Below are 10,853 nucleotides of genomic sequence, written 5' to 3'. Positions count from 1 at the left end.
GAGTGGTGCTGGGAAAGCACAGCAGGTCAGAGGGCTTTTGCCTGAAATGTCGATTTTCCTGCTCCTTGGATGCTGCCTGAACTGCTGTGCTTTTCCAGCACCACTCCAATCCAGATTATGGTTAGCATGGATTGGTAGGATCAAAGAGACTGTTTCTGTGTTGTATGACTCTGTGGCTCTATGCTGATGCAAATAATTTCTGACATGCTTCAAAATATTTAATTCACAGAAATTATCCATATCTATTTATCTCTATTTCAATAAAAAATCTCAAAAATATAATGCACTGTATGCCTTTCATCATAAGAGAGTAACAGAGAGTTACTATTTCAGATTGATGACATTTCTTCACAACATGATTGTTGCTAGACATGCTGAGAATTTCCAATTTTCTCCATTTTTATTTTCCACCTCTAACATTCACATTAATTTGCTTTTTGCTTAAGGAAGTTTCCTTTTGAGAATGAAATTTGACATCCTTATCTGGTCTGGTCTACATCTGACTCCAGAATCACAGCAGTGTGGATGCCAATTCAGATAATTAGGGGACAGGCAATAAATGTCAACCAGTGCAATCCACACTCTTATTAATTTTGTTTTTCAATGTTAATCAGATAATACAATGGAGATTGGTGACCATCAGGTCCAGAACTTGTACATTGGAAATTGCAAGCATTATTTCTGAGCATTATACATCAGATATTAACACAGTGAACCATGCAGGATATGCCAATTTATTTTCATCATTTCAGAACACAGCATTAACACTGACTGAGTCTTGGATAGCTCAGTCCATTAACTTTAGTTATTTACATTTGGTACCTTACTGATTGGTTGCAGTAACCTGACCACAAGGCTTCTATATGTTGCTTGAAATTAGTCCGGCTTCAGAAGAGGAAGATACAGATCTGCTATATATTGCCATTCTTCTTTGTTTAATAATTCCTTTACTAGCCAAAACTTTGAGCAGATTCCTCCTGAATTTCACCCCAATGAATGCATATACAATTGGATTAATACAGCTGTGCAGGAATCCCAAACTTTGAGTTCCAAAGAGAGCTCTGTCAATGTGATTACGCTTCTCACAAGTCTCAGCAATGAGTTTGCTCCTCATCAGTGTGTCGATGAACACCGTAATATTGTGTGGGAACCAACAAATGATAAAAGCCAACACCACCACAATGATGATTTTCATGGCTTTATGTTTCTGAAATCCCTTCGTTTGACACAATTTTTGGATTGTCACACTGTAGCAGAATACCATGGCAGCCAGAGGGATAAGAAACCCAATAAAATGCCGCAAAAATCTGGTGATTATTCTCCACTTTGCAGCAAATTCACCATCAAGTATCTCATAACATATCTTTCTGTTGGAACCAGGTGGAGTATATTCACCCTTGTACAAAACCAGTAAAGACAGGACAATAGCCAGCAACCAAACAGCAGCACAAACCAGCTTGATTATAAATGGTCTCTTCTGCTTGTGGGCCCGCGTAGCGTAAACAATGGACAGATAGCGATCAATACTGATACAAGCCAGCAATAAAATCCCACTGTAGAAGTTAACTTCCTGTAACATGCTGATGATTTTACACATGGTATCACCAAACACCCAGCCGGATACGGCATCCACTGCCCAAAAAGGCAAGGTCATGGCAAAGAGCAAATCAGCCACTGCCAGATGAAGCAGGTAGATGTCTGTGGATAATATTGTGTGTTGATTGCAGAGTAGGACAATCATTACGATAATGTTGCCTGTCACAGCGAGGAAGCACGCCAGGCTATAGATAACAGCCAGAGCTGTGTTGATCCAATTACCACTAACTGCGAGGGTACAGGGACTTATGTCAGGATCAATATAAGTGTACCAGTCACTACTGTAGTTGTCAAACAAATCGCTGAAGTCCATGTCATCAAAATTAATGGTTATGCTTCCCATTTCTAAAAGAAACAAAGAACAGATCAGTAATTGAGAATAAAACTAATTCAAATATTAAGTCATTTTGAAAGATTCTGCAAAGAATGTGTGATTCTGGCTGAGTGCAAATCTGAAATTGTGATTATTGTTGGTGTGAATTGGAAAGGAATGTGTTGATCAGGTATGAAAACTTGGACTTGTCCTACTAGAGATTTTTGATGTAGTGAATGATCAGCTACATAAACAAAATGCATTACAGTATATGGGTTTTCATATGAGGCTGATCGCAAATTTCAAACACATTAAATGGAAGGAAACACTACTGCTTGAATAGAAATGGGTTCACAGACAGAAAGCAAAGTTTGAGTTACATTTATTGAAGCAGAAAGTTTTGCTCAAAGGGATCATTGCTCGCTACACTTTTCTTCTGAGATGTCTTTTTAATACTTCTCCCATTACATTATTAGTCGAGACTGTGGTGCTGGAAAAGCGTAGCCGGTCAGGCATCCAAAGAGCAGGAGATTCGACATTTCGAGCAGAACCCTTCATCAGAAAAGAGGCTTGTGGGTCGGGACTGAGAGATAAATTGGAGGGGGGTGGAGTTGGGGGGAGGTAGATGGGAATGCAATAGGTGGATGAAGGTGAGGGAGAAGGTGATAAGTCAGAGGGGGCAGTGATGGATGAGTCCGGAGGGCAGTGCCGAGTTGGAGACTTGGTACTGGAATAATGTGAGGGGAGGGGAAATGAGGAAACTGTTGAAATCCACATTTATCCTGTGTGGTTGCAGGGTCCCAAGGCAGAATATGCTGCGTTCCTCCTCCTGGCGTCAGGTGGTAACAGTTTGGCAGTGAAGGAGGCCCAGGACCTGCATAAGTTCTCTGAAATGATCCGGAGAGACAAGACACCTTCTTGTGGATTGTTTCAGGGAACATCTCTGGGACACCCGCACTCACCTCCCACTCTGACAAGGACATGCAGGTCCTGGGCCTCCTCTACCACTAAACCTTATCTAATGTGCATGTTTCAATAACCACCAGCTGACTAGTGTTAGCAAAGTTAACTTGAACACGAAATGCAAACACCTCTGCACACAGCTTTCCCTCTCTTCACTGTGAATGGCCGCCATGTTTTCAGGCCAAGATTTTGTCCTTTGTCAGTTTTAACCCTCATATCATTTATAGACTCTCCGGAATCAGGGAAGAAAACTCCACTCTCTCCTTGTCAGATTGCAGCAAATTCAACAAGTCACCAACACAAACTTTGCAAGAGTAAAAGTGAGACAAAAGCACCTGAGTTACAGGTTCAACAGCTCAGCCTTTAAAGATCACTCATGTTTGTTCTTGGGCCAATAGGCAGGTTTCTGTTCAGAGGGGAGTGTTAGGAGACAATGTCAGCATGACCCACATGGTATTGATGCACAGAGCAGGCATCAAATCAGCCCGAGAGGCTGGCACTATAATCATCAGTTTTGTCATGGCTGGATGATACCATGTTGATAAGTGGGCTTGTGCAGGCATTCTCTACATGCACAGGACACTTCAGATTAACAGTCTTTCTGGCATGGCTGGTGGAAGATGGCTGCCTCTCATTGAGATAGAATAAATTATTCCCTAATGCTGCAAAAGCACTGGACAATGAGGCAATGCATTCTCTTTGTAATAGCTGTCATGCACTGCATTCCCTAGCACCATAGATCCTAATCTTCAGCAAATTGAATCATACCAAGTGATGTCTAGAACTGATTGAAAACACTGGATACTGCAAAGGTAAAGGGCCCTGATAACATCCTGGCTGACAATAGCAGTGACATATGTAGCAATTGTAACCAGGTCAGTCAAATGGACCTCATAGGATATGGGTTCCCTGATTGGGGCTGTTAACCTGGTCCTGGCTGACAGATACAAACAGGAGGGTCAGAGGTTCTGTTTACTCTTGAGAGCTATCTCTGAAGAAGCTGGATCAGGGTCAAGTAATCTCCCCATGTAAATAAATGGTGACTTGGTGACAGGATACCTGCCTTTGTGGAGTTACTTCATTGGCGATGAGAGAAAAGCACGCTCCTGAAGAGATTTACTTTCAACAGTCATCTTTGAGTTGAGGCAAGCATTTCTGGCGTTATATCTTTACTTGTTCGATCCTGCCATCGAAGACTGAAGCATTCCCAATAATCTTCAACCAGAAATGTCAAGTGGATCATCCATCTCAGCTCCCTTCAGATATCCTCAGCACCTTCTGCAATTTAATTCATTCCTCATGAAATAAAGAAGGAGCTGGAGACACTGGATACTGCAAAGGTTATGGGCACTGACAACATTCCAGCAATAGCACTGAAGACTTGTGCTTCAGAACTTGCTGCTCCCTTAGCCAAGCTGTTCGAATACAGCTACAATGCTACACCTACCCAACAGTGTGGAAAATTGCCCAGGTATGTCCTGTACAAGATTTTATGAAGACCCATAGCTGGTGTTGTGGTTGAAGTTGTTGGTTGGCTCGCAAATATTTCATCTCACTCCTGGGTGACATCTTCAGGTATTCCAGTTTTGCACTGACTGAACCATATAAATTCAGGGCAGATCACAATGACAGTGCTTCATCTGGAGGCTACACAGACTGAACATGTCGCCCAGGAAGGAGATGAAACGTTTGCAAGAAAATCAACCAGCTCAGCAAGCCAACCAACAACTTCTATGCCCATACTCAAAAAGCAAGACAAATCCAACCCAGCCAATTACTGCCCCAGCCCATCAGAAAATCAAAGATTGTAGTTTCTGAAAATCAGAAACAAAATTAGAAATTGCTGGAAAAACTCGGTAGGTCTGACAGCATCTGTGAAAAGAAAGCAGACTTAATTTTTCAGGTCCAGTGACCTTTTCTCAGAAACGGTCTGAAGGACTATTTTGAAGTGTCACTGGACCCAGAATTTTAATTCTGTTTTTTCTCCACAGATGCTGACAGACCTGCTAGTTTTTCCAGCAATTTCTGATTTTGGTACTGCTCCATCAGCCTACTCTCATTCATCATAAAGGTGATGGAAGGTGTCATCAATACTAAGACCATAAGACGTAGGAACAGAAGTAGGCCATCAGCCCATCAAGTCTGCTCTACTATTCAATAAGACCCTGGCTGATAATGTACAACTCTGCTAGCCTGACTTTTGCCCATAACCTTTTTTAAATAGGCTAAATGGCTCAGCCTCAACAGCCCTCATGATAAAGCATTCCATAGATTCACTACTCTCTGAGAAAAGAAATTGCTCCTCATTTCTGTCTAAAATGGGGTGACTGAGATTATGCCCTCTGGTTCTACAGTTTTGTACAAAGGGAAAGAACCTTTCTGCATCTACCCAGTCTAGTCTCCTAAGAGTCTTGGACTTTTCATTAAGGATACACATCACTCTTCTAAACTCCAATTAGTACAGGACCAATCAATTCCAGCTCTTCTCACAAGAAAGTCCTTTTCAACCCAGGACAAACCAAGTCAACCTTCTCTGAAATCCCTCCAATCTCAGTTTACAAGACTCCCTTACTTTTAGCTTCCATGCTTTTTGAAATTAAGGCCATCATTACATTTCCCTTCTCTATTACCTGCCGAACTTCAATGCAAGCTTTTTGTGATCATTGATCCCTCTGTGCTGTAGCACAGAATCAGAAATTGCTGGAAAAACTAGAAATTGCTGGAAAAACTAGCAGGTCTGTCAGCATCTGTGGAGAAAAAACAGAATTAAAATTTTGGGTCCAGTGACACTTCAAAATAGTCCTTCAGACCGTTTCTGAGAAAAGGTCACTGGACCTGAAATATTCAACTCCACTATTCTTCCTGCAAAAGTGCATGACCTCACATTCTCCCACATTATGTCCCATCTACCAAGTTTTTGCTGATTCACTTAACTTATATCCCTCTGTAAATTCTTCATGCCACCCTCAAACCTGGCTATACCACATTCCCTTTCTTCATTCAAGTCAATAATATTGTAAATATTTGTGATCCCAACACTATGACACACCACTTGTTACAGGTTCTGAACCTAAAAAAGTTCCCTTTATTGCCAACTCTCAGTTTTCTATTCGTTAGCCAATATCTATCCATGCTAATATACTAGCCCAACAAAGTTGAGATTCAGGGAGAGCTTGTCAACTGGATACAAAATTGACTTGACAATAGGAGACAGAGTTTGGTGGCGGAGGGTTGTTTTTCAGACTGGAGACCTGTGACCACCAGAGTTCCACAGGGATCAGTGCTGGCTCCATTGTTGCCTGACAATTATATAAATGATTTGGATGAGAACTTAGGAGGAATGGAAGTTCACAGATGACACCAAAACTGGTGATATAGTCAACAGTGAAGAAGGCTATCTAAGATTACAACTATGATCAATTAGGCCAATGGACTGAGAAATGGCAGATGGCGTTTAATAGAGTCATAGATTCATAGAGACATGCAGCACAGAAACAGACCAGCTCATCTAATTCTTTTATGCTGACCAGGTTTCCTAAATTAAACTAGTTCCATTTGCCCCTGTTTGGCCCATTTCCCTCTCAACTTTTCTTATCCATATTCCTGACCAAATATTTTTTACATGTTTTAACTAATTGCATCTATCATTTCCTATGGCAGTTCATTCCACATATGAACTAACCTCCGTGTGAAAAAAAATGCCCGTCAGGTCCCTTTTAAATCTTTCACCTCTCACCTTAAAAATATACCCTCTAATTTTGAACTCCCCCACCCTAGAGGAAAGGCCTTTGCTATTCATCTTATTTATAAACCCTTATAAAGTCACCCCACAACCTCCTGCACTCCAGTGAAAATAGTCCCTGCCTATCTTTATACCCCAAATCCTCCAGTCCTGACAACATCCTGGTAAATCTTCTGAATCCTCTCAAATTTAATAATATCCTTGCCATAGTAGAGCGATCAGAACTGTACACAGTACTCCAAAAGTGGACTCACCAGTGTCCTGTACAGCCTCAATATGACATTTCAATTTCCATTCTGTCTGAGCAATGAAGGCAAGTGTGTTTAAGTGCCTTCTTATCCACCCTGTCTAACTGTGACATAACTTTCAAGTATCTAAACTCCTAGGTCCCTCTGTTTGACAACACTACCCAGAGTCGAAAATCACAGGTCCGGCAGGAGGAGTTGTAATTTTGGCATAAGCCCTTCCTTGGATGCTGCCCGACCCACTGTGCTTTTCCAGTGCCACACATTTCGACTCTGACTCTCTAGCATCTGCAGTCCTCACTTTTTCCTAACCCTACCCAGGGCTCTACCATTAAGGTGTAAGTCCTGCCCTAGTTTGTTTTATCAAAATACAACACATCCCATTTATCAAATTAAACTCCAGCTGTCAAGCTACAACCTGCATTTGCAACTGAATCTCAGCAGCCAGTTCCAATAGCAGTACACTTCTTCTATGGAGAAAGTGAGGGCTGCAGATGCTGGGGATCAGAGCTGAAAATGTGTTGCTGGAAAAGCGCAGCAGGTCAGGCAGCATCCAAGGAGCAGGAGAATCGACGTTTCGGGCATAAGCCCTTCTTCAGGAATCATTCCTGAAGAAGGGCTTATGCCCGAAACGTCGATTCTCCTGCTCCTTGGATGCTGCCTGACCTGCTGCGCTTTTCCTACAACACATTTTTCAGCACTTCTTCTATGTAGGGAACACACACTTTGTTGATCAAATGCACATGAGGCCATCGACATTAATCTCTGTTACCTTATTAAAAATTCAAGCAAGTTAGTATATAAGGGAATGAGAGTGTGGTGCTGGGAAAGCACAGCAGGTCAGACAGCTCCGAGGAGCAGAAAAAAGAATCAACATTTCAAGCATAAACCCTTCATCAGGAATGAGGCTTGTGGGACAGGGAGCTGAGAGATAAATGGGAGGTGGGTGGGGTTGGGTGGAAGGTAGCTGGGAATGCGAGAGGTAGATGAAGGTGGAGGAAAAGGTTATAGGTCAGAGAGGAAATATGAGCGGATAGATAGGAAAGGTGATAGCAAATTTTGAGAAGATTTGAGGAAATGTGATGAACAGGTCAGGAGAGCAGTGCCAGGTTGAGGATTTGGGACTGGAATAATGTGGATGGAGGGGAAATGAGGAAACTGGTGACATTCACATTGATCCAATTTGGTTGCAGTGTCCCAAGGTACAATATGAGGCATTCTTCCTCTAATTGTTAGGTGATAAGGGCTTGGCGATGGAGGAGGCTCAAGACCTGCATGTCCTTGATGGACTGGGAGTGGAAGTTGAAGTGTTCATTCACAAGGCGGTGGGGTTGGTTGGTGCAGGTGTCCCAGAGATGTTCTCTCAAACGACCGCAAGGAGGCATTCTGTCTCTCCGATGTAGAGGAGACCACGTCGGGTGCAATGGATACAGTAGATGACATTGGTGGAGGTACAGGTAAATTTCTCTTGGACTGGAAGTACTCTTGGGGTCTTGGCCGAAGGTTTGCACTTCCTGCGGTGGCAAAGAAAGGTGTCGGGAGGTGAGGGTGGGCTGGTGATGGTGGTGTTGGGGGGGGGGGGGGGGGGGGGAGGGAGCATGGATCTGACGAGGGAGTTGCGGAGGGAATGGTCTCTCCGGAGTGCTGATAGCAGTGGGGAAAGAAATATATCTATGGTGGTGGGGTCTATTTTTGATGGCGGAAATGATGGAGGATGATGTGATGTATATGGAGGTTTTGGATGTGACTGTAAGAGGAACTGCATATAGTTAGTAAGTTTGCAGATGACACCAAAATTGGAGGTGTAGTGGACAGTGAAGAAGGTTACCTCAGATTACAACAGGATCTTGATCAGATGGGCCAATGGGCTTGAGAAGTGGCAGATGGAGATTAATTTGTGAGCGGCACGGTGGCACAGTGGTTAGCACTGCCGCCTCACAGCGCCAGAGACCTGGGTTCAATTCCTGCCTTAGGTGACTCTCTGTGTGAAGTTTGCATATTCTCCCCGTGTCTGCTTGGCTTTTCTCCGGGTGCTCCGGCTTCCTCCCACAATCCAAAAATGTGCACATTAGGTGAATTGGCCAGGCTAAATTGCCTGTAGTGTTAGGTGAAGGGGTAAATGTAGGGGAATGGGTCTGGGTGGGTTACGCTTCGGCGGGTCGGTGTGGACTTGTTGGGCCGAAGGGCCTGTTTCCACACTGTAGGTAATCTAATCTAAAAAAAATTTAGATAAATGCAAGCTGCTGCAGTTTGGGAAAGCAAATCAGAGCAGGACTTATACACTTAATGGTAAGGTCGTAGAAGTGTTGCTGAACAAAGAGAATGGATAGGATGAGGGGATGAATACGATAAATAGACAAAGTCTTTTCCCTGGGATGGGGGACTGCAGAACTAGAGGGCTTAGGTATAGGGTGAGAGGGGAAAGATGTAAAAGAGACCTAAGGGGCAACTTTTTCATGACGAGGGTGGTACGTGTATGGAATGAGCTGCCAGAGGGTGGAGGCTGGTACAATTGCAACATTTAAAAGGCATCTGGATGGGTATATGAATAGGAAGGGTTTGGAGGGATGTGGCAGGTGGGACTAGATTGGGTTGGGATAGCTGATCGGCATGGACAACTTGGACCAAAGGGTCTGTTTCCGTGCTGTCCATCCCTATGACTCTTTGACCAGGGGGGAGTTCTGCCCTTGTTGTGTTGGGAGGAGTGAGGTTCAAGGGTGGAGGTGTGGAAAGTGGAGGAGATGTGCTGAAGGGCATCGTTGACCATGTGGATAGTTGTCTGTGGTTAGTCAGTCGCTGGAGATGGAGATGGAAAGATCCAAGAATCTGTTCCACCTTCCTCTTCGGCCTATGACCTTCTCCCTCACCTTCATCTACCTATTGCATTCTCAGCTACCTTCCCCCCAACCCCATCCCCCTCCCATTTATCTCTCAACCCCCCGACCATAAGTCTCTTTCCTGATGAAGGGCTTATATCCGAAACATCGATTCTCCTGCTCCTCAGATGCTGCCTGACCTGCTGTGCTTTTCCAGCACCACACTCTCAACTCTGATCTCCAGTATCTGCAGTCCCCAATTTCTCCTAGAAGAGGGAACATAGACTAAAACTTTCTGTGGACTTTATCAGATCAGCTTTGATTTTATTGAAAAGCACAGCAGTTTTGAAGGGCTGAATAGCCTATACCTGCTCCTTATTCATACATTTATATGTACACTTAATAAAAACAGAAAATGCTGGAGTTCAGCAGGTCAGGCAGCATCTTTGAAGAGAAAAACAGAGTTGGCATCACCAATCTGAAATGTGAGCTCTGTCAATGTCTCCACAGATGCTTCCTGACTAGCTGAGTATTTGCAGCATTTTGTATTTATTTGTCTTATTTCCATAATCTGCAACATTCTGTCTTTTCACAAAGTCATAATGCTCCTGTAAGGCTGTCTGGGATGAATTGAGAATTACAAAAGACATGGATTAACCTAATTTTCTTTTCTTCTCATACTTGTGTCAGAATAGAGTCAAACAATTTGAATAAATATTTATTTTCAGGTCTAGTATGCAATTCCATAAGATATCATCTTATGAGCAAAAGAAAAATTCTTTCTTCTCTTGATTCTCTTCATAAAGTTATTTTTTATAGTCCACTTCTTATTTATTTAATTATTTAATCTCATTTATTGTCAGAGATCTACCAACCATCTCTAAATCAAATCAAATCAGATGTCAAAATATTTGCAGGAACTCTCCAAACTATGTTGCACAAATAAGCAAAATAATGTCTGTCAATTGGATTAAATTGAACAGTTGATTAAATATACGTACCTTCTCACAAGATGATTGGTGTTACCTGTCTGACTGTAAGTTGGTAAAATGACTTGCTTGGAGGAGAAAGTGAGGTCTGCAGATGCTGGAGATCAAAGTTGAAACTTTATTGCTGGAACAGCACAGCAGGTCAGGCAGCATCCAGCATCCAGTGAAGCAAAATGATTTGCTTCACTG

The 10,853-nt window shown here is 42.9% G+C and overlaps 1 protein-coding gene across 2 annotated transcripts; it reads right to left on the bottom strand.

Annotated features, from left to right (window-relative positions):
• Window positions 1-217: 217 nt before the first annotated feature.
• Window positions 218-10,853, bottom strand: LOC122552052 (C-X-C chemokine receptor type 1-like). Of its 2 annotated transcripts, XM_087989419.1 has the most exons (3): window positions 10,677-10,853; window positions 3,932-4,150; window positions 218-1,941 (listed from the first exon to the last, which is right to left on the bottom strand). In XM_087989419.1, exon 3 carries the CDS (start codon window positions 1,937-1,939, stop codon window positions 860-862), a length of 1,080 nt encoding a protein of 359 aa, XP_087845545.1. In that variant the 5' UTR covers window positions 1,940-1,941; window positions 3,932-4,150; window positions 10,677-10,853; the 3' UTR covers window positions 218-859. The 2 variants fall into 2 exon arrangements, with proteins under 2 accessions (XP_087845545.1, XP_043550540.1); XM_043694605.2 differs by lacking the exon at window positions 3,932-4,150.

This window comes from Chiloscyllium plagiosum, unplaced genomic scaffold, assembly GCF_037043375.1.
Source record: "Chiloscyllium plagiosum isolate Xiang-an unplaced genomic scaffold, Cpla_swu_hap1 HiC_scaffold_7, whole genome shotgun sequence".
In the NCBI taxonomy this organism is placed as follows: Eukaryota; Metazoa; Chordata; class Chondrichthyes; order Orectolobiformes; family Hemiscylliidae; genus Chiloscyllium; species Chiloscyllium plagiosum.
The sequence above is the reverse complement of the archived record's forward strand: the minus strand, read 5'-3'. Positions and strand labels throughout refer to the sequence as shown.

Excerpts from the sequence above, each read along its gene's own strand:
- LOC122552052 (XM_087989419.1), bottom strand. The coding sequence starts at position 1,939 with ATGGGAAGCATAACCATTAATTTTGATGACATGGACTTCAGCGATTTG.